The sequence below is a fragment of the Gasterosteus aculeatus genome, chromosome 17 (genome assembly GCF_964276395.1).
Source record: "Gasterosteus aculeatus chromosome 17, fGasAcu3.hap1.1, whole genome shotgun sequence".
NCBI lineage: Eukaryota > Metazoa > Chordata > Actinopteri > Perciformes > Gasterosteidae > Gasterosteus > Gasterosteus aculeatus.
This window is the reverse complement of record NC_135705.1, coordinates 5476185-5498081: the sequence shown is the minus strand read 5'-3', so window position 1 is coordinate 5498081 and position 21897 is coordinate 5476185. Positions and strand designations below refer to the sequence as shown.

General features: G+C 46.2%; 1 protein-coding gene and 1 long non-coding RNA gene across 3 annotated transcripts; one reads left to right on the top strand and one right to left on the bottom strand.

Annotated features, from left to right (window-relative positions):
- Positions 1-418: 418 nt before the first annotated feature.
- snta1 (syntrophin, alpha 1) lies at positions 419-21611 on the bottom strand. 2 transcript variants are annotated; one of them, XM_040204592.2, is made up of 9 exons: positions 21100-21611; positions 16202-16387; positions 4905-5100; positions 4541-4730; positions 4287-4417; positions 3615-3811; positions 2189-2376; positions 1724-1833; positions 419-1618 (listed from the first exon to the last, which is right to left on the bottom strand). In XM_040204592.2, the coding sequence occupies exons 1-8, from the start codon at positions 21386-21388 to the stop codon at positions 1741-1743; spliced, it is 1470 nt and encodes a 489-aa protein (XP_040060526.1). In that variant the 5' UTR covers positions 21389-21611; the 3' UTR covers positions 419-1618; positions 1724-1740. The 2 variants fall into 2 exon arrangements, with proteins under 2 accessions (XP_040060526.1, XP_040060524.1); XM_040204590.2 differs by having other exon boundaries at positions 419-1833; positions 21100-21533.
- Positions 17802-19377, top strand: LOC120835561 (uncharacterized). Its single transcript, XR_005714600.2, has 2 exons — positions 17802-18985; positions 19126-19377. It is a non-coding gene; the product is annotated as an uncharacterized LOC120835561 (long non-coding RNA).
- Positions 21612-21897: the final 286 nt, after the last annotated feature.

The following is a 21897-nucleotide window of genomic DNA, read 5'->3' as shown; positions in this document are numbered from 1 at the left end:
AGATCATTAAAGGCCGTCAGATATGATGGTGGAGGTTGTGGCTGCATGTGAAAAGGGGGACATTATTAAAAGGGCCCTGCGAGGCGGTTTGAGAGCCTTAAGAGAGCAGATGGATAAACGGATGGACGCTTTTATTCAATCCGCTTTCTTCAATTCATTTCTTCATCGAGGGATCAAAATATAAAGTTTGAATCTACTCCAACGGGAGACCTAATTTGGTCTTGATTTATCGGAGAAGAAGATGAGCCGCTGTCGCTTTGTACACTTACAATTACACAATACAATTTTTATTCATTTTTAAAATGATTGATTGATATATTTTGTGGTTGCGGTTGAGCCTTAGTGAAGCCAATGCAAGGAATTAAATATTAAAAAGTGACATAAACATGTAATCAATGAAGCAAAGTAAAGGAAACAATAAAAGTTAACAAAGTTTATTACATGTTTATATACAAACAACTCTGCAAGGCACACCTTTGTTTAAATAAGAATATACAATGCATCTTATTCTTGAAAGCCAACAGGTATTAGTTTTTTAAATATATATTAATACAAGTCTGTTTAGTGTTTGACACGGAGAGAAGGCCCCTAGTTGTGGATGTTCAGTCGACACAAATGAAAATACAAAAAACAACAACTCAACACCTCTAAATGGTAAAATAACAAATCTAAATGTGGACATTTGCGTAGAACGGAGACCATCAGTACATTCTGATAAACACTGTTCATCCTCGCTTTGATTTATTCAGAAACGGGCAGAAAGACAAACAATATTGTAAAATCTGTGCTTGTATTGTACATACGGGATTAGAGGTTTAGGTGTCATCCATCAACACAGGACGAGGAAACTCTAAAAACACAACAGCTCTCATTTGATGCTTCATGTGTGTTGAAATGAAAGATAACGCAGAGTCACACTGCCGGACGTCCAAGGAAAGAGTCTTTTCTTCTCAGATGTATTGATTAAGCTATGTCAACTAGCAGAAAAAAATGATATTTTAATGATATGCGTTAGGCATTTCTTTTTGTTAGGCCATGGATGAGCACACTCAAAACACGGAAGAGAGGAAAATAAAATAACAAGTTGCTGAGCTGCAATGCACAGGACATTTTGTTTGATATTTGGAACATAAAAAGCAAACATTATCGTTGTTCATTGTTCAGCTCAGATTATTGATTACGTAATGATCGGTCACATCATTCTGTCAGTCCACTAAAGCTGCCTTTGTTTAAAAAGAAAGAAGAAGAAAAAAGTTTGTCCAACATCAATCAGGACATTTGTGAAATAACTTATTGTTATGACAGCGCATAAAGCAACTATTGAAAGATGATGAAAGGACGCTCAGTGCCAAGGCCCAATCATGACTCATGAAACAAAGCAAAAGCTTTTGCAAAACAATGACAGGAAATAGTTGGTATTTCCAGCTTGGAAACAGTAAGATGCAGGATGTCGTGTCGCACAGTTTGCCACCATGACGTGTGACAAACCAACCGAAAAAAGACTTGACAAATGTCGAGACCCCTTTAGTGGCTGCTGAGCACTCCCCTTTACTCGACGGTCTATCCCTTCCCATAGAAAGACCAACAGGTGCCCGACCGGAGAGGATCCTTTAGAGGGCTGAAAGAAAGTGGTGAGTCGGCACCTTTTTCCCAGGCTGCATCCTCTGGTGTTCCAGAGTCTTCTGGCTCTGTGATTTATTGAATATTCCTATTGTTGACGTACCAGATGGTTGACTGTGATCATGCCAGGAGCCCCAGTCGCTTGACCTTGGCAGACAGGAAAGAGTGGATGATGAAGACTATGGTCTTTGGGCAAGAATGGAGGTCCAGTTGCTGAAAAGAGAAGATGAGAGAGTGCAGGAAATATGAAAACAGATAGAATTGATTTAGAACAAACTGCAGTTTAATTTGATAAAAAAAATCCCAATACTGTTAAATTTGCAACATGAATCAATTCTTATTCAATAGTAGTTCCTAGTGGTAGAAATAGTAATGGACCGCAACTGAAAGCTGAGCGGATGCTTCATTCAAATGTTGTGCTTATCTAAAAGATCTTCAATAGCAAACACACGTTTCATTACAACAACTAGAGCTTGTTTTGACAGCTCGTATTCATAGTAGTTGTAATGCAACAATATTATAAAAGCGCTCCACGTTAGAAAAGTTCAATGGAAAATCAGTAACTTACAATCTCGGCCTCTTGCCCCCCGAAGTCGAGGAACATCATGCGAACGCCGTCATCTGAGGACATTCTGAGGCGCTCGAACGGCTGCTGCAGCAGGATGCTTTTCCTGACACCCATCTCTTGTGTAAATAGTGTGAAACCCTCATCAATGTGGACTCCCAAGGTGCACTCCTTCCCATTCCAACTACAGGCTGCCAGGGTAGAAAAGAACAACATGACAGAGGCAGACAAAGGGAAGCTAATGTCATGATTTCTCAGCACACAGCTGCAGTTCTTGTCAAACAAGTCTGGATTTTTGGTGCATATTTCTTGCGTTCTCATTATGTTGTGAGTTCAGTGTAGCAGGAGTTGATATAAAAGCCCAGAATCCTTGGCTGTATCCTGTGAATGTGAGACTGACAGGATAACAAAATGATTCAAATGATGGGTTTCGTTAAGAAGGAGACAATAAGCCTTAGTTTAAATGGAACACTCTTCCTAATTCAGATTCTAAAATTGGTTCGGTTTAGGTTGGAGGTTTTTTCACTACCTCGTGCTACCAGCAGAGGGCAGTGTAACAGCACTACGACTCGAGTTCACTTTGAGGACTAAAATGCAGACTCTGAAGCGTGGAAGTGGAAAGAAGCTGCAGTCCGACTCTACTTGCATTTAAATTATCTGGTGACCAAAAGCTTTCCTTTCTAAAAAAAAAAAACCCACTTCAAGTCGTTTAACAAAGAAGCAGCCGGAGGATTGAGGACATTTTGCAGAAGACAACAGGCCCTAAATTATTGTGCGAGAAAGAATTAACACGACAACGATTAATCATAACTCCTAATCCTGCTCTGTGAGCCCCTTTTATGTGCTGAGATGTTCGTGTCTGTTGAGTGGAAACCACGTCTTGTGGCCGAGCCGTAATTTGCACGGATTAAACAGATCTGCTCCATTTGAGCATTTTGCATTGCAGGCCGCTCAGAATTGGAGTTTTACAGCGTGACAGACGCATCTCGTGTTGCATTTGTCAGTGTGAAAGACTCATCAATCCATTTCTTTAGTGACGGCGTTGTGGTGTTTCCGTTCTGGGCTCCCAGTTTACTCAGTCAGCTCAATCGTGCCTCAAAAGGAGAGTAACAGCGTTAAGGGAGGATGTGAAACAAAAACCACTGTATTGATCAGATTTACCGTTGGTCCAAGTACTACTTAAATTAATAAACTATGAGGTCCTTACTTTGAACCACTGATAGAAGCAGCAACTGCAACCTGATCCAGAAAAGCTGACCTTGAAAAATTCCTTCTTATGTCCTATAAGACTTTAAGCCTCTCATCATGTCATCATAACATTCAAGAGAAGATCTGAATGTCTCGACTCGTGGGGTGAGGAACTGTGTAGCGAGGTCAGAGTCACCGGAGGGGGGGGGGGGGGTGTTAAAACAAATCTCTGCGTCCGTACCCGCGGTGACCTCCTTGACGAGCTCAGCGGCGTTGTGGCAGCCCTCCACCACCAGGTGAGTCCAGGTGGACAGCTCCTTGGCAGAGTCCACCCTGAACACGTGGGTCTCCACGCCCTGCTTGGTGCCCGAGCGCAGGCCGAATGAGAGGTCAGAGTCCAGGAGGGGAGAACTCTTCCCCGGGCCGGAGTGGACCAGTCTGAACGGGGGGAGAGAGAGAGAGAGAGAGAGAGAGAGAGAGAGAGAGAGAGAGAGAGGAGAGTGCGAGAGGAACGTGGGTGAGAGAGAAGATAGTTAAGACTTCAAAAGACAAAAGAATGAGCCATGAGAGCAAATTAAGGGGTATTGAGGGGAACCTTTAAGGCAATGTGATGCACACAGGAGAGAACGGGGAAACGACATGAGTCATAGGCTCTGCTTGCGCTGATGTTTTCCAAATGAGTGTGACTCAAATGTCCAACAGTCCAGCTGTGGAAAGAGTGAGCTTGTGCTCTCCTGACTTGGCCAAAACAAACGCAGTTTCCCCCCCCCCTCCCCTCCCCCATTCTGAGCAGCTCAGGGTGGAGCACATGTGTTTGTCAAATGCCAAACATGCTACGTGTGCTAAGCGCGCGCGGATGAATATGGAGCACTGCGGGAGCTGCGTGTGGACGCAGACATCTGCGAGGTCTAACCTGGTAGCGATGAGCGGGTGGCTCTTGGCGGGGTTGCCGAGGCTCTCTTTGCTCTCCGGCAGGGAGGGATACAGGAGCAGGTCTCGGTCGGTCAGCATGGCCAGGACGGGTTTCTCTGGACCCTGGCTCACCTGCACATTTACACCACGGTTAAAGAACCCAGGGAACGAAAAAAAAGGCAGCAAAGCAGAAGGACCCAACGGGGGGTTTCTCCTTGCAGTGTGCGTACCGTGCACATCTGCGTTCTTGCATACCTGCTCTGTGATCCAGCCCAGATGTTTGACCTCCACCCCCTGTTGCATGCTCCTCATCTCCTCCTTCACTCGCGGCAGGAGGCTGGCAGCGCCGGCCTGGACGGCGTTGTACCAGGACTGAGCCACGGCCGGGTCTTTGGCCCGCAGGAACACAGAGTTCCTCCTGCTGGACGAAATCACCTCGAAATACCTGGCAGACGAGATGTGAGGGAGAGGGAGGGGGGGGGGCAACAGAAAAGGGTGCAGTTGAAGCTTCCGTGTGGAGAGGGTGTTTGAGATGTTAACAAAAGAGTGCTTCACTCTGTAGTTTTTTTTTCTCCTTAAACGACTGCACGCGCGGATCAGAACCCGCGGCGCGCTCTACCTGTTCTCCGTGTCGGGGGGGCACTGTTTCCGCGACACCTGGCACATCTTCAGCGGGATGCTGCGGGGCTCCTTCACCTCAGCGGGGGAGAGCTCGGTGCCCGTGTGGGGCGTGGAGGGGGGGGAGTCCCAGGGGAGGGTGGCCCCAGGGGACCCCGAGTTTTTAAAGAAAGCCGACATCTCCTTGATGTACTTCACTGAAACAGAATGAAAGATGGAGAGAGAGAAGAGAGAGAATTCGATCAGTGGGACAGAGGAGGGAGAGGTGAAGGAATTTGGGATGTGAATAAAAAGCCTCTCTGCCCGTCGATGAGTTGAGAGTTGTGGCAGCACTTTACAGGCTTGAAAACAGACTCCTCGGCTTTAAGTGATAATCATCGTCTCCCATGAAGAGAACAATCCCAACACGGAAAATGTGCAGATTTTCTCGCAGATAACATCCATGTCTCTTTTTAACTTTATTATTTCATCCTATTGAACGTGTGAAAATGTCATTATAATAATAGCACGAAGTCTTGACCTTGAACCACCGGATTCTAATCAGTCCCACCTTGATTCTGAGTACAGGTTTATCTGTTATCTATGGGCGATTGTGGCGTGGGCGGGCACGTCTGGAGCGCCAGCTGTTGGAGTAAAGGCTGTGGTTTACTCCGCCTTTGTGCCACTAATCGTCATTCATGATCGAATTCAATTCTTAAAACATTGGTCCTTTTTTTTCTTTTTGTGCAATTGCCCTTTGGGAAAAAAAGTGATTCACTGAGATTAGCTCATTACCCTCATTCATGAGCATTAGTGGTCATTATGCCAAACCCAAATCAATACGGTGAGTAGCGCTACTAGTGACTGCGCTGAAAAGAAAAGGGGCATCTGTAAAAAAAAAAAAAAAAAATTAAATGAAAGGGGACAAGAGGTGTATAAAAAATGATTGTTTCCACATATTTCATTTGTATTTCCAAAACATTTGTGACATTTCGGTCCCACCTTAAATGACCTAAAAGGCCCCTAATTAGAAAAGGTTGACTATAACTATTTTACATGTTATTCAAGTAGAACTGCAATATATTAAGAGCCATAATCATTGTCTCTTTTTTGGAACATTGCCCAGCTCTTTTCTGCACACATCTGTTCTTATATTCGCCGTTTTACCACTCACACACCTACATACACCTACTCACACACTCACACACACACACACACACACACACACACACACGCGCAGACTCTGGTCCAGCACGCTGTGGTATGGGTTTGGCAGGAGTACCGCTGCTGCTGGAGTAAAAATAGCCCAGAGGACATGGCAACGTATGAAGGCAGAGCTCTGGTTTCACCGGGGGGGGGGGGGGGGGGGGGAAGTGTGCAGCGCTCTTCTCGACACACAAGAGCCACAGCGGCCCGGGGGCCAGCAGAAGAGCCAACGGGGGAGATGGGGGGTGAGGGCCGAGTGGACGCTCCTTCTCCTCTGGGATTTCAGTCCACTTCGAAAAGGTTGCACCCAGATCTCTGTGATTCTCGCCTGTCGGATGGCGGCAAAGTGCGACGCCGACTGATTGACATCCGACCCAGCGGTGGGGGGGGGGCGTCGCAGGAAATTGCGCGCGATGACGGAGATTGCTCACCTGTTATCTGGCGCTCGGCGAGGCGGTTATCACATTTCTTCTCAAATCCCCCCCCCCCAGCCGTTCTTGTTTCAGTCCAATCTGCCAGTTTAAAATCCGTAATATGTTCAAAAGCTCGCTGCGCCATTATTGGCTCTGTGCAGCAAATGTGAGGTGAGCGTCATAAAACGCTGCCTTCTTTTGGAGGGACGACGTGTACTTAACTGTAGAAAAATGGTGCAGAAATGTTCCTGCTATAACCGCGTCCATGGAAAAATGGGATATATTCTTCAAACCCAGTGCCGACTTTAAAAGTTTGAAGGGGACTTAAATGGGAATGACCAAAACGCGGCTCCTCTGACGCAGTAGAATGTCATCTTCCTGTCTCTTCTTCTTCTTTGAAAACTATCCAATAAAACTGTTACACTGTCCTGGATCTCGAATGTGTCTCTTATCTTTCTCTTCCTTCAGAGATAAGGTTGGTTCCAGTTTGGTTGGATAGAAAAACTCGAGGATCGCGTCGCGTGTTTGGAAGAAGCTGTCAACTTGCATGGAAATGAGCGTTGCTCCATTTGTTCCCCGTGCCAACCTACCGGCGTCCGTGCCAACTGCTCCCCTGTTACTGGACCAAAGCCATTCAGAATTGATGTGGTCAATCTCAACATGGCAGGCGAGGCCACGTGACCAGGAACAGAAGTGGGATTTCATGCATCATTGTGACAGGTGGACGCCAAGATCTAAATGCTTTAATTATACCGGATTATAAAAAGCTGGTGATATTTCTGAGTTTGTTCCTCGTGTGGGTAAAATAACAGGTTAAGACAATAGGCTGATAATAAGGAGTGGACGTAGTTGTAGTGATGCACACCCATTGACGTGTGGACTGTTGTGTTCAAACTCCATAACATTATTTATAATTATGCGCGACTGAGTTCATGGTCGTTCCTGCAGAACTAAACCGCGTGGGGGCGAAACAACGACCGTAACAAGCGTAAGAAGACATTCACTTCATTTTTTTAATCTCCACATCGGAAAAAACACAACGTGGAGATTAGAAATCTCCCGTATTTAGTCGCGGACCCACAAAACAAATGGGACGAGATGGCTCTCGACCAGAGTGGTGAATGAAAAGCAGAGCAGAGAGGGATGCTGAATCGAGGGGGAGGCGGAGAGAAACTGACGACGTTGGAAAGAGAGAGACGGGAATGAAAAGGGTCGAGAGAATAAGAAAGAGAGAGACGGGAAGAATAAAGGAGACTGAGACTGGCAACACTGGGACACACCGAACTAAGCTCAGCCAGAAATGTTGCCATGAATACCAGCGGCGGCACATTCAACACACAGCTAAAATTAGCTGAGATGGCACCGTTATTACTGTAGCTTATCTGGCAGCCAGCAAAACTACTTTTTGTGCAGTGTGTGTGTGTTTGTAGGAGGAGTTTGTCTGCTTCTCCTTGCACAATCCGCCGCTAAGCTTTTTCCTTCTAACGCCTTCACATTGAACCTCCCAAATCCTCAACAGACATTTTCAGCAAATTCACTTTTGACACAATTCACTTTACGGCGGCCTGAAAAACTCCTTTTTTCACCCCGGATGGTTCAAATTGCTAAAGCAGCGGTTCCAATTTCCAAAACTATGCTTAGCCAATATTCTCCATTGTGTCGATTGGCTTATAAACACACACACACACATCAACCTGACCCTGCATTCACACACACACTCTGATGGTTTGATAATTGCTTCTACAGATGTCTCCTCGGAGAACCAGCGAGTCGATGTGGCTGGCGGTCGCTACCGAGTCACCGCTCAAAAAGCGCCACAGGCGAAACAATGAGCCCCCCCCCCCCCCCCCCCCCGGCCACCGGTTGCCGTGGGAGCAGCAGGAATGTCACTGGCCGCTCAGCGACTTCAGAAGCACGCTGTTGGCTGTGTGAACCGTGTCAGGCCAAGAATGTTCCCAAACAGGGACACTCGCTGGGCTCATTCGCTCCACCGGTGGGCCAACGAGGTCAAAGGTCCGCCGATCGTAAATCGGACGGTGTGGAACATTCAGTCCTTCGTGTTTGGAGAGAGCGAAGATGGAGAAAAAGGCAGACGCAACTAAATATTAGGAAGATGTTGATACTTTGCGTGCAGAAAGTGAGTGTGAGTAGATCCTCGACTGATATCGGCGAATGTTGGCCGATAAGTAACACAGAGTGTGGTAGAGTACACCAGAACAATCCAAAGCAGTTTAAGACATACTTATGTTTGTTAATATTATAAACAAGTCCGATTTGGCGCTAACCCTTCTCCCTGTGACATCATCTCTCCCAGTCAGTCAAAGATTTCTGCAATTCCCCAATTTTAAACAGCTTTGGATAAAAGCTAATACGGTCAATAAATGTCATCACAATAAAAAAAGTGTTTTTTCTGAATAATAACAATGCATTCACGCCATCCCATGCCTATAAGCCCCACATCCTCCATCCCCTTCTTGCACACTGTGCACAACACTGTGAGAGGGTTCAGTGGAGACTGAGCCTGTAATGGAGAGAGTGGCACAAAGACCCGGCCACCCATTTATCAGGGGCCTCGATCCGGGTTCACAGGGGGACTATTAAGAAAACTTGACGCCACAGAGGGAGAGAGTTGTGATTTAATAAAGCTATGTTGTTGCGAGTTAATCCATTCCCTCGCCGAGTCCGAGCACAAAGTCGTCATGGGCCGGCCGCTCTGACGGAAAAGCAGCCGCGCTTTGTGTCCGCAGGGTTTGAGGTTTCAGGACGGAGTCACGGGAAGTAGAGAGCAACGCAGAAGTAGAAGTGCATGAGTTATTCTGTGAGCACGTATCATTGAGATTCACTTTAATTCACAGAATAAGCCATGCCCATTTTTTTCTCTTTCTCAGCTGATTCTATCCACCGTTTACGAGACAGTGATATATAGTGAGAACCAGTTTGCATTTCGGAAAAGAAGCATTTATATCACTTTGTTTTTCATAGCACACGATACCGGGTGTGCTAACTTCACGTTTACCATGTATCAAACTATCCACAAGAAACAAGCTTGATAAAAGAATAGCCAGTATATATTTTCCTCTACTATGGATTCTTCTCCAAATAACTTGCAGCAGGAAAGCAAAAAAGTTTGACTTTAGTGAGATGAAACGAGATGGCTCGTTTTTTCTTTGATGTGAAAGTTTATCTGAAAGAATTTGGAGCATCTATTTCTCTGAAAGTGCCAAGTACATTCAGTAAGAAACAGTTACATGCAGGCAGTGTTAAGCAGTGAAAAAAGGGATTGAAGAAAACGTAAAAAAATATTAAGACAACTTTCTTTCTTTTTTTTATATAGTCAAAATACGGTCAAAAATTGTAATGGAAAAACAGGTAAAAATATATTAGATTGAAAAATGTTTTTTTCTAAAAGGTGAAAAAAATATTAGGTCCAAAAATGTTCTGGAAAAAAAGTACCTCAAAAATGTGAAAGAAAAAAAAGTTTTATGAAAAAAGTTAGGTTGAAAAATGTTTTTGTTTTTTTAAGTACAAAAAATATTAGGTTGAAAATTAAAACCAAAACATTATGAATAAAAATATGTCAAGGATAAAGGCAGGAAAAGAAGGGTCAGTGTAAAGGAAACATGTGGCGCCACATATTCCACCACTAGATACGTCATACACGCTCGGTGGTGAAATGGAACCAGGAAAATAACTGGCCGGCTATTTTTCCGTCGCCTACTGCACACTGCAATGTGTAAAACCAATATTTTTTTTTTTCATAAACTACAGCAAAAGCAACTTCAGAAAGACGTGTTATCTCTAAATGAGGCAACCCTTGATTAGTGAAGGTTAACTGAGTGACCCGATTATGATGATAATTCAATTCAGGCACCAATTAAAATCAAACTACATGGAAACGCTGTGTGTGCACTGAGCTGCTCTACAAAACAACCCCAAATCTAGATAATGATACATCTAAACTTAAAAGAGGGGTCTTGATTCTTCTACTGTTCAATAATTCCCTCTATGTTTCAGAGCAAAAATAGCAAAGTGAACCCAGAGAACAAAGATCCAACAGGTAGTAAGAAACTGGAGCAATTCAATCAGGCTACAAGGGGAAGGTTTATTTTCAAAGCAATAATTATACTGTCACAGGAACGCGAGCCAGAAAGTTTTAATTAGTCGATAAGTACATGCATGTCATTGGCGTAGCTGAACGGCTGCAGCATCGACGCTGGTACGTTTCACACATCCTTTCCGTCATCAAGTATGAATTCTGAGCAAACAGAATTCGGTTGAAGGTCCAATCAGTCAAGTCGACCCTGTGTTGATTAACTGCGCACATGCTGATCAGTCATTTATCTGTGTTTGCTTTGACACGGTCCAAACTGGAGTTTTGCCACATGCACATGCAGTACTCTGGCAGCCGGCAATTACCTTTGACAGGCAGGTCAAATTGGCAAAAAGGGGAGAAAAAATAACTTTAAATTGGTCTTATGTTATCACTAAAGTATTTACCAGGCAACAGATTCTGCAGAATTTGTACGCTGTAGAGCACTTCTTTTTTTTTTTCAGGACACATTTCATTAACTGACAACAAAGCCACGAAAACTTTGCCAGCGGATTGTACCAATACAGCATTGTGAGCTTTCCAGGCACTGTTTGGACCCAGTAAGAGGAACATATTCTTTTTGGTGGGTCAGGCTTGGAAGAAAAAGGACGGGATTCTCCTGCTGCAGAGACACCAACCCTCACATCTCTGACTGGGATGAAAGCGGCTCGCCCCCCCCGAAGATAAAAGTCTGAGAATTTGCAGCTGGAAACTGTGAATTAGGAAAATCTCACTCGCCTCCCCGGTGAACGCGTCTGTCACGGTCCAATGAGAGACACGGGGTCCAGTCTCCGAGGAAAGACTACTGGCAGGAGCAGTGCGTCTCCGTACAAATTCAGATCGCGAGTGTTCGCTTCATAGTATGTCTCTTATATTCACACGTGTCCTTGGAAAGCTTGATTTGTAGATCGTCATTTTTAGCCTTCAAACTGCTTTACACTCTTCTGAAAGGTCGCCCTCGCGTTAATAACCACGACCGGATCGACATAAAATGATGAGCATGATCTGACTGCCTGCATAACCCCAAAAAACTGTTTTCTAGTTTGACGACAAAGTGCTGCAGATCACACAACTCGTCTGTTACACACTGTACACAAATGAAGAATTTGACGCAGAGTGGCGTGTGTGTGTCACAAAGAGAGAGAGAGAGATTAGGTTTGGGGCTGACAAAGCATCCTCAAAGAACCTCTTCAAACCGAATCTCTCCTCAGGCTCTCTTAAAACACACTCATACTTGTGCACATTGAATTCTTCGCATTCTGGCCGGTTTAACTGTGTCCAGTTAAAGGCTGTGGCGGAAGGATCGATGCACAACGCGTGACTCCAGCTCCAGAGTTTCCTGGTTTCAATGAATTGTTGCTTCTTTAGGATTGAAACAAAACCAGACAACCCATTTTCAGTGGCAGACGCAGTGTGCAGACGCGAACGTAGACGTGAAGATACAATCATATCACATAGAGCAGGGACGTGTCGGCAAATGGCCTTCAATGTCCAAGACATATGTTGACCTTTCAAATGTGGGGTACTCTTTGTCAACGTGTGGGTGGCGACTGCCATTTGAGCTCTTTGATTTGAATCACGGGTTTTTCTGCCACACAAGACGATTGTATAAAAAAAAAAATCAAATGAAAATCTTGCATGTGGGCTACGAGTGTCAGATCCTTAGTAAATGAAAAGGTTAGCATTTCTTTGTTTACACCTTCGTTTTCACAAAACTGCTAGTAATGTATTTCTGGGCTTCAAATGTGACATTGGACTTTGTACAAAGTTGCTCAATAGTTGCTGCTTACACAACGCACAACAACCCAATACAGCTACCGAAACTAGTTCTGAGGTCGGAATAGAAAAGGCACACTTTTATACATTTAAAAAAAAAAAGACATCTTTAAAAAACTACTTCAAACACTTATTTTCTGCACAATCCAGAGGTGTGAAGAGTCATTATCTGTATCTATCTAAACCTCCCTCTCCCTCTCCCTCTCTCTCTCTCTCTCTCTCTCTCTCTGGCTCTCTCTCTCCCTCTCTCTTTAATTAAACCAAGTTCCAACCCTCTCTTTAAACTTGGGGCAACAGAATAATTCCCATCCGCCGCTGATATAGCCTACAGCATGGATGAATATTGAGCACAAGCTAAATAGGTGATTTCATATTTTGACCTTTTCTTGTTTGATAAATGGGGGATATATTAACACACACAGCCGCAGACTTCTGGTTTGATGAGTTTGATTTTGATGTACAGGCTGCAGGTCGGACGATGTCCTTCTACGTAATAACTGGCCGTTCGTTTTCGGGTTCACAGGCTGTCGGACAAATATAGTTCCGTCCCGACGGGGCAGTTGGGGTTTCCAGAACAATGGTGCATCGTCACAATGGGCAGAAACCCATCTCGGCCCTCCTCTATGACGGCAGCTCTTTTCCCCCCGCTGCTTGGAGGCGTTAGAACACTTTGGCATTCAGACGTAGCCTGAAGACATGTTGGACGTTCGAGTTGGTTTCAAACAAACCGAGGCCTTTAGCCTCTGAACTGGAGGGTCAAGTATGCCGCCAGTAACCCAAACTGGTAAATGAATGAGCCTGTTGTACAAGATTACTGGTCCCACGATGAGCCTCACCAGCTCAATCGCTAAGGCCTGAAAAAAAGGGTTCTTTTAATTGTAATTTCATCATTTTTTGGGTGCATGAAACATTGTTTGATTGGTGTGTGTGTGTGTGCGTGAGTGTTTGTGTGTCGAGTTAACCTCTCCTCATCCTCCACTTCCTTTCTCTCCTCCCATGTACACACAGAAACACACACACACACACACACACACACGGCCGGGCTGTAAATGTCGCGGGCGGAAATGAAGCCACCTGTGGTTCCGTGGTTTCATCGGAGCTGTTATATTTATCCGACCCTCTCCGGTGGTCACTCATACGCGTTGATTTATTCCGTCGCCTTTCAGACGCGGCCGGAGCACAGAGGGAGACGAGCAGAGGGCGTCCTACTGGAAACATTATGAAAGGCCATTTTCTTTCCGCCAAGCGTTCATATCTACGATGCGCACGTTCTTATTTGTGGCAAAGGGGGTTTAAGAAAGATTCGGAGGCAGAAGGTTTTACAGGAGATTAGCACAAACACCCGGGAGCTGCCCTGAGGTGCCCCTTTCTTCTGCTGTGGGATTGTAAGTAACTTTGTGGGACATTAAAATGATGTGTTTTTTTTAAAAAGACCCTAAAATACAAAAAAAACTCCACCAAACCAAGAATCAATTTCTGGGTGTTTTTAGTCGACAGCCACTACGTACTCGCTCACAGAAATAGCGTAATTGAAAGCGTTGAATACACCGTTAACGTAGCGATGCAGAGCTCAGGATGAATGTGTGCTGCTGCTCCAGCCGCACTAATCAGTATTAAATATTAGTACTGTAAATTTATATTGCACACATTTCATTTAATTTTTTTTTTGTTTACAACCTGCTCAGTTTTGCACATTTCCCCTTACCTCATTTCTGCCTTGTAAATATGTAAATGTAAATATTGTATTTTAATTTTAATTTTAAAATTGGTCGGCTTTCCAGAAAAGGTAAGCATAAGAATTTCAATACACAGGGGGTGTGTATTTGACAATAAAATCTTGAATCTATCAGTGTTCCACATATTCCACATATTTGAACGTGATGGAGGCAGCTTCTCCTTGACGTGAGTCAAGGCCGCCTGTGTAGTGACTTTCCCCGGAGCGATGAAACCTGCCCGGAGCACATTGGGCTGCTGGTGGCTCCATTGTTGCTGTAAACAACTGAGGAAGACTGTTACCCGACCTTTAGCACTGAAGAGGCGCCGAGAAGGAGTTTGTTTCCGATCGTGTTTCAGAGTATTTTTGATAAAATGCCAAAACACAAATAAACTTTGTACTTGATTTTCACGTCAAATGTCCAGTGAAGTATTTGTTTGATGCACAAAGAATCTCGAGAGAAAATATAAATCTTGAAAAATGCAGCTGGAAAAGCTCACAGCCCTTAAGTGTTAACTAAAATGTTAGATAGATATTAGATATATGCGTCCTGCAGTCACGGGGTCAGAGACACACACACACACACACACAAAAGCCCTTTCCCCTCAGTGAGCCCTCGTCCCCTTCCTCTCTATCGGGTCTTCATGGGAGAAGGGAAACTGGTGAAATGATTCCTGACGTGACGGATCACAGCGCGGCACTGGCTGAGCCTTCTGATATCAACACTCTTCTGCCTGACTGTGGACGGGTAAGGCGCCGGGGGGGGCGAGTGGGATTTGCAATGATTTCCCCCGGCTGTAGCTCTGGCTGTGTCTGCTCGGCTGACTGGAGCCACTGGTGCTACTGGTGCTAGCCCACAGAAATGCAGTTGCATGGAAAGCGATGCCTTAAATTCACTTCAAGTTTGTCTTTGAGTTTGTTCTTTAAGTTCATGGAACCCGAGACCCCTTTTTTAGAGAACACGGGGCTTTAGGGTTTCTTTCTCCCGGGTTGGGTTGGACGTCCGATGCTTTTGTTTGGAGGTACAGCATGAGAGCACAAAGGGTCTGAAGTGTCAGTTCGGCTCCCATCACTGAGCATCACTGTTAGCCTCTGTTACGACTCAGCAGGGGGGGGGGGGGAGCGCTCTCTTACAACATGAAGAGAATACACAGATCAATAGGAGGGATAATGAGAGCAAAGCTGCAAAGTGTCAAGTTGTGTTGTTCTTGAGGCAGGCGTATTCTTTTTGAATAGCCTCATTCTGTATAAAACATCAACCCTCGCCTTCGGAGACATTTGTAACGAGTGAAACAGAAATTCCTGTGATGTAATCTATTGGCAAGACCAACGATTGTGTTTAAATCCCTTTCTTCCGTCTCTGAGCCGTGTCTCAGAATAGCCGACGCTTTCGGGGGACGTCTGTCCAGACAATGACTGGACCATAGAGGTCGGGACGGGTAAATGACAACGAGGAACGCTGCGTTAGCCGCCGCGGCTTGCATTGGGAGCACGGGGTACGAAGATACCTGCTAACACCTGCTGACTCCACTGCAAACCTTCTCCAAAGTCCTCCACGGTGCTCACACAGCAACAAAGGGCTTTCAATCAGTGTGTGATGGTCGGGAACGCTGCTCATATGCATACCGAGACGCTCTGAGCTGAGAGCCACAATGACTTTTTTGGCGTGTTTTGAGTCTTTTGGTTTCCTCACGCTGTTTTCAGTTAAAACTCACTATTAGGATTTATCAAAGTTCCAATTCAACAGGTCGCCTCCCTTCTGCTCGTGGTGGATGGCCTCCTAAGGAGAGATCAACCCCAGTGCTGGAGAGATGCAGCGAAACATTTCACAATCTCAAATGTTCCCGTCCATCTATTCGGAGCAGTGTGAGTGTCAACAGGGAAGTGTTCCGTTTGCGTGACGGATTTAGTTCTTCCAAACTGTGAGGATTGCAGGACTTTGTTGTCGCGCAGCAGCCGTAGTCGTGCATCGTAAATATGCCTCGCCGGCTTGCTGCCACATTTTGCAAACATTTTAAGAGCAAGACGCGAGGCAAAAGAAAGGAGTGGAGGGCAGAAACGCGGCGTCGGACAGAAGAGGGAGAGATTCTGGGTTTCTTCCAGAATGAAAAACGTGTTACCTTCAAGGATGACTTCTTTGCCGGTTTTCTTCAGCGCTTGCACAGCCTCGTCGTGCGTGGCCTCCCGTAGGTCATAACCGTTGACAGACAATATGGCGTCACCCACATAAAGCGCCTCAGTCTGGTCAGCAGCGAGGCCTTTGAATATCTTGGAGATGAGGATGGGCATCTTGTTCTCCTTCCCACCTGCATGACAGGAGGGAAATCATTTTTTTTTTAAAGGAACCTGCTGCTTTTGCTGCACGTTATGCGTCCATTCAAGTTTAGTCCGTGCGACCTCGAACCTCAGCTTCTGACCCCTGATCAGATTTACCGGGGTTTACTGGGAATTAAGTTATTTTCTACTTAGTGCTGCTCAAGCTAAGAGCTCCGGACGGCACGCTCGCAAAATCGAACGTGGTATGTTCTTCAAGTCTGCGGAACACGCCGCTGGGATTATATGGCGACGTTGGACTAGAAGGTATGGAGTTTGCAACCCGCAGCGGAGAAGATGATACCAGAAGTAATAACTGACACTGACACCCGAGACAAAGATTACAGCTTCGTTTAATGTAAAGATGGAGTCATTATCAGTGTGTTGTCCAGTGACTGCATGTCATTAGATACGGGACGTTGCCAGGCAACGACATAACTGCACCCTTGTTTTGATTCCGACCCCTGCCATCCCCAGGAGACTTCAGTCATCCGAGCTAAAGAGAGCGCATGAGGACAGCGGCGATTACCCTGTTGTACTAACTTCCGCAGTTTCCCATCTAGCCCTCTCTCTCTCTCTCTCTCTCTCTCTCTCTCTCTCTCGGTATGTGAAGGTCACCTAGTGAGCTGATTGATCTGTTTGCTGTGGGCCTCCACTCTCCGTAAGAAACGTCGTCATTAACATCGGCCGGCAGTTGGGACTCTGGCCTTCAGGCTGCTGGGAAACGATCCGTAAGAGGATTACATTTAATTCATTTTAAATACGTCTTCCACAGGTTGCTTTCTCCTGGTGATTACTTAGAGATTTGACTCCTGGATCTCCTTCTAGCGGCCACTGCCAAGTGTAAAAACACACAAACCCATGCTATGCATGCCAGAAGGTATCATGATAAGATTTGAGAAAGGATCTACCAGCCTTCTGATGTTGTTTCCTGCAAGGTCGAGTAGTAAAACTGAGGCGATTGTGACGGGTCTCTACAAATCTCTACAAAAATCATTAACTTGAATAGAAGTTTTGAGTGGGCGGCACGGTGGCGTGGTGGTTAGCACTGTCGCCTCACAGCAAGAAGGTCCTGGGTTCGATTCCGCCCAGTGGCCTTTCTGTGTGGAGTCTGCATGTTCTCCCCGTGTCTGCGTGGGTTCTCTCCGGGTTCTCCGGCTTCCTCCCACAGTCCAAAGACATGCTCTGGGGATCAGGTTAATTGGGGACTTTAAATTGCCCGTAGCTGTGTGAATGTGAGTGTGAATGGTTGTGTGTCTCTGTGTTGCCCTGCGATTGGCTGGCGACCAATCCAGGGTGTACCCTGTCTATCGCCCGAAGTTGGCTGGGATAGACTCCAGCCCCCCCGCGACCCTGTGTGCAGGATAAGCGGTCTGACAATGGATGGATGGATGGAGAAGTTTTGAGTTTCCCATTTAAAGGTCTGCACAGTGCAATGGACAGTCGTTGTACATTGCATACTTCACCTCACGCAAAAAGCACCAATAATAGGACTCCAATAATGTAGCATCCAGTTAGCTGGAAAGGGAGCGGGAACTGAACCAATAAAAAAGAGCAATCTTGGGCGACTGTTTGGTGAAATGAAGGCATGAAATGAACCTCTGTACCGACTACACCCGATCAGTGGAGGAGAGAAGTTTAGCCAGAGAGACAGAAAGAGAGAGAGAGAGAGAGAGTTACAATTCCACATATCCACACCGTATCCTTGGTAAAGCACTTTGACTTACCCTATTAAATATACCATATGATGTACAAATAAAGTTACACTGTGTCAACTTTGTAACAAAGGGAGATTGTTTTGTTGGGTTCCTTAGGAGAACTATTTGGCTCCGTATGAAAAGGTGGTAGGCTGTGTATTTACTTACAATACCCCGGGGTAATAATTGCAACCGTACTCCTCTGGACTTGTTTAGCAGAGGAACTGTTGGTCTAATCAGAGCTCTCTGAAATTCTGAAGCTGCAAGGTCTCAATGTTCTTTCCTCCAGAATTGATAATGCATGGGACAGGCTGTTCTAAGCAGCTGTGAGAGAACCTGGGTTTGCTGATTGGGCCGAATACAGGGGCTATATATTGGCTTTCCAAATGACTTGGCATCTGCATCAAAATGACACGGAGGCAGGATATATTTAGATCAATAAGGAGATAAAATGACTTGTTGTGAGTGAACGTTGTTTTTTTCCCCTCCCGCTTTGCCGAACTACAAAGTCTGACATTTTGGGCAGCCAGAGGAGGTGAGGACCAGCCCCAGCGACAAGTACTGCACACATCACCCCACCTCCACCTTTATATGACCTTTCTATTTCTCTTCCTCTCTTTGCATCTCGTCAGGTTTGCTTGCAAATCCGAAACACCTTGTACTGACAAGGCTGCTGGATCAACACGGTTGACATATTATAGGGAAAAATACAGCCAACATGTCTGCCACTCCTACACAAGCCTTAATCCACCCGTGTTCCCTGCCCATCCCTTATACCTTTTTCTTTTTTTTCATGTCAAACCCAGTTCATCACACTCCAGCTGGGCGGCCTGTCACTGAGCTGACAGGAGCCGGTGGCGGTGGAGGTGGAGGCTGGATTGCCGCCCACGACAGGTAAACGAACCGTGCCGCTTTCTCCAACACTGACGTGTAGCTAATTAGGTAACTTTTATTATTTTTTTTGCTAACAATGTGTCGGTTGTGATTTTGTTCCTTTCCAAGAATTCAGTATGATCAGCACTTTACTTCTTCAGGCATCAGCTGCTATGCAAGCACGGGTAATGAGCGCTGGGAAGAAGAAACACCAGAAAGGAAGAGCTACCGCGAACCTTCACGATAACGTGGTTACATGTCCCTGATGAGCCCCTGCAGAGCCACATAAGGAGAGAACAGCTTTTTAATAATAGATTTGTTACATAAGAATGCACCAAATATTTGTCTATTTGCACATCTGAGATGTTCTGTGACAAGAGTTTGTGGCATCGAAATATAGTTCTCCTTGATGATCTGAGCATTGATTTGAACTCGGAGTGAAGTCACACCTATATGGGATTTAAAAAAAAAAACAAGAATACGCAAGGAAGATTTATACAATATCAGGGACTCTATTTAATACAAGCCGTGTTAATGGGAAAGCAGCAGGCCCACACCCAGTTGTACCTCACTCTGACCTGTGGAGCTGTCTAGAGATCTGGAGCCTCACTTCCTGGCCTCTCCTCTTAAATTTAGACATGTGAGGGGAGGGTTTCGACTGCCGCCATGCTTTTCTGCACCCCGGGGTGGGCTCCCTAAAATTAACATGAGTGGAGTAGCCCATTCCCAGCCACATAGCTTTCATCTTTGGGCAATGACAACTGCTTGCTGTGCGGGTAGCTCCTCTCAGCTGTTCACAATGCGGCGTCAACTGGCACGCTCGTTCATTTCCTTCCCCTGGTTTCTTTTCCGACACTTTGTCCATTCTTTACTTTTTCCTTGCTACTTGTTGGAGCTCTTTTTTTCCCATATATGTCTTGCTTTTTCTAGACCTTCCTCCCTGCCTTTGAATAACAGGCCATCACTGCAACGTCGCGCCGCCAGGGTGCCAGCAATGATTTTGTTTTAATAGCACGCTGTCGGATCGTCAAAGCCACCCATTTCCACCAAGATGGACATTACATTTATGTCATCAAGGGCTGGCTTTGTTTGCTGTTGGCGGTGATGCTGGTGGTGATGGCGGTGGAAGGGGTGGGAAGGGTTCGAATTACCATGTCACCATCTTTGCAACATGACAACGGCGGTTCTCCAAGGCGGTCCATCCAATGGGCCGTTCTATCAAAACATACCTCCAAGAAAATAAATATTGCTCAGACTGCGTTAGCGCCGCGCTGTCCCCTTTTATCTTTTGTGTTTCCATGACACGGCTCCCTCCCGCCCTCATAGTCTTCCTCGCGCCGAGATTTCCACTCAGATATCGGCCCGTATCAGCGGGTCGAAAAGAAACCGGACGAGGAAAAGGCCTTTTTATCAGACGCCGAACGAGCAAACAGCGCGGGTGCGCAAGCCTGGCTTGTAAGACACGGAGAGGTCGCGACCTTTCACCGTTGAAAGTCAACAGGAGCGACGGCGCCACCGTGATGCAGCCATCACTAGTTTTGTCAAACCAGTGATGTATTTGCTGTTTTTCTCTCTCTCATACAGCCTCTTCCAGAAATATGGATGAAAAAAAAGAAACAAGTGTTGTAACACAAAGCAGTTCATGTTTGTTTATTTTGTCGAGAGGAACATGGAGCTCGTTGAAGGTCTCTTCTCCACGCGAGCATTGCTCTCTGTTACAGTTTTAAAGGGGCGTGTGCGACGTAACCAGACTTTGGAGAAACACGTAGGTCGTCACGCAGCCCCCCCCCCTCCCCCCCCCCCCCCCCCCCCCTCTCCCTGACCCCCCCCCTCGTCCAGGTGAGCGCGAGATAATCCCAGCTGTCATGTCTCTGTTTTTTTTTTTATCTGCGCAAACAACAGCCGCTGTAACTCGCCTTCGGGGCCGAGTTGGCGCGCGCATAAGATATGTGACCGAGCGCGCGAGCTTTCGTCCCACGACGTCACGTACGCGGTCGGTCGGTCGGTCGGTCGGTCCGAACTTACAGTTAACGTCAGCCAACGTGAAACTCCCAACAAAACTTTCGCCGAATGAAAGCGACTCGCCGTCCATGAAGTAAGTCGTTGGTCTTTTAAAAAAAAAAAAAGTATCCCACCTTTGATACTGATTCCGAGTCCTCCGACGTCCTGCTTGGTAACTCGCACGGTGCGCTTCACGTTGGTGATGGTCTCCGGGACCGGGGACGAGCTCAGGTTCGGCGGGTCTCCGTTGATCGCACCGGCGGGACCGCTCGGGTTGGCGGGCTTGGCGGGCTCCTCGACGCCCTCCCCCGGGTTGACCGTGAGCGCGTCCTCGGTGAGAGTGGCCAACACCCGGATCCAGCGGTCCACGGTCACTCGAAGTTCCAGCAGTCCCGTTTTCTGCGCCCTCATCGCGGCAGCCATGTTCAACGCATTCCTGGAATAACTGTAGAAGGGCTGGCAGTCCTGTAAAGAGATAGGGGAGGGGGGGGGGGGGGGGGGGGGGGGGCTAGGGGGGAGACACACACACACACGCGCAGCGGATTCTCTCCTCCCAGACTTCGTCCCACTCCAAAGAGCTTCATCCAGCAGTAAGAAGTAAAGTTAATTGAGGGTGATACGATTAGCGACGGTGTTGACACACACACACACACACACACACACACACACACACACACACAGTCAAAAGTTCAAAGAGCCTCTTATTGAGTCCCTACATCAATGAACTGTGTGCAGTTGACTCACACATAATTAAGTTTTGGATACTTTTGAAATAAAATAAATCTTTTTTTTGAGTGTATTGAACCACAGATCTAATTTGCGATGTGCCCAGCAGACGCTAAATCGTTGCACTGATCTACAGGCCTACAAGACCCTCAGTCATGGGGGGGGGGGGTTAAAATGAATCGTGCTTCAAAAACCAGATATACTGC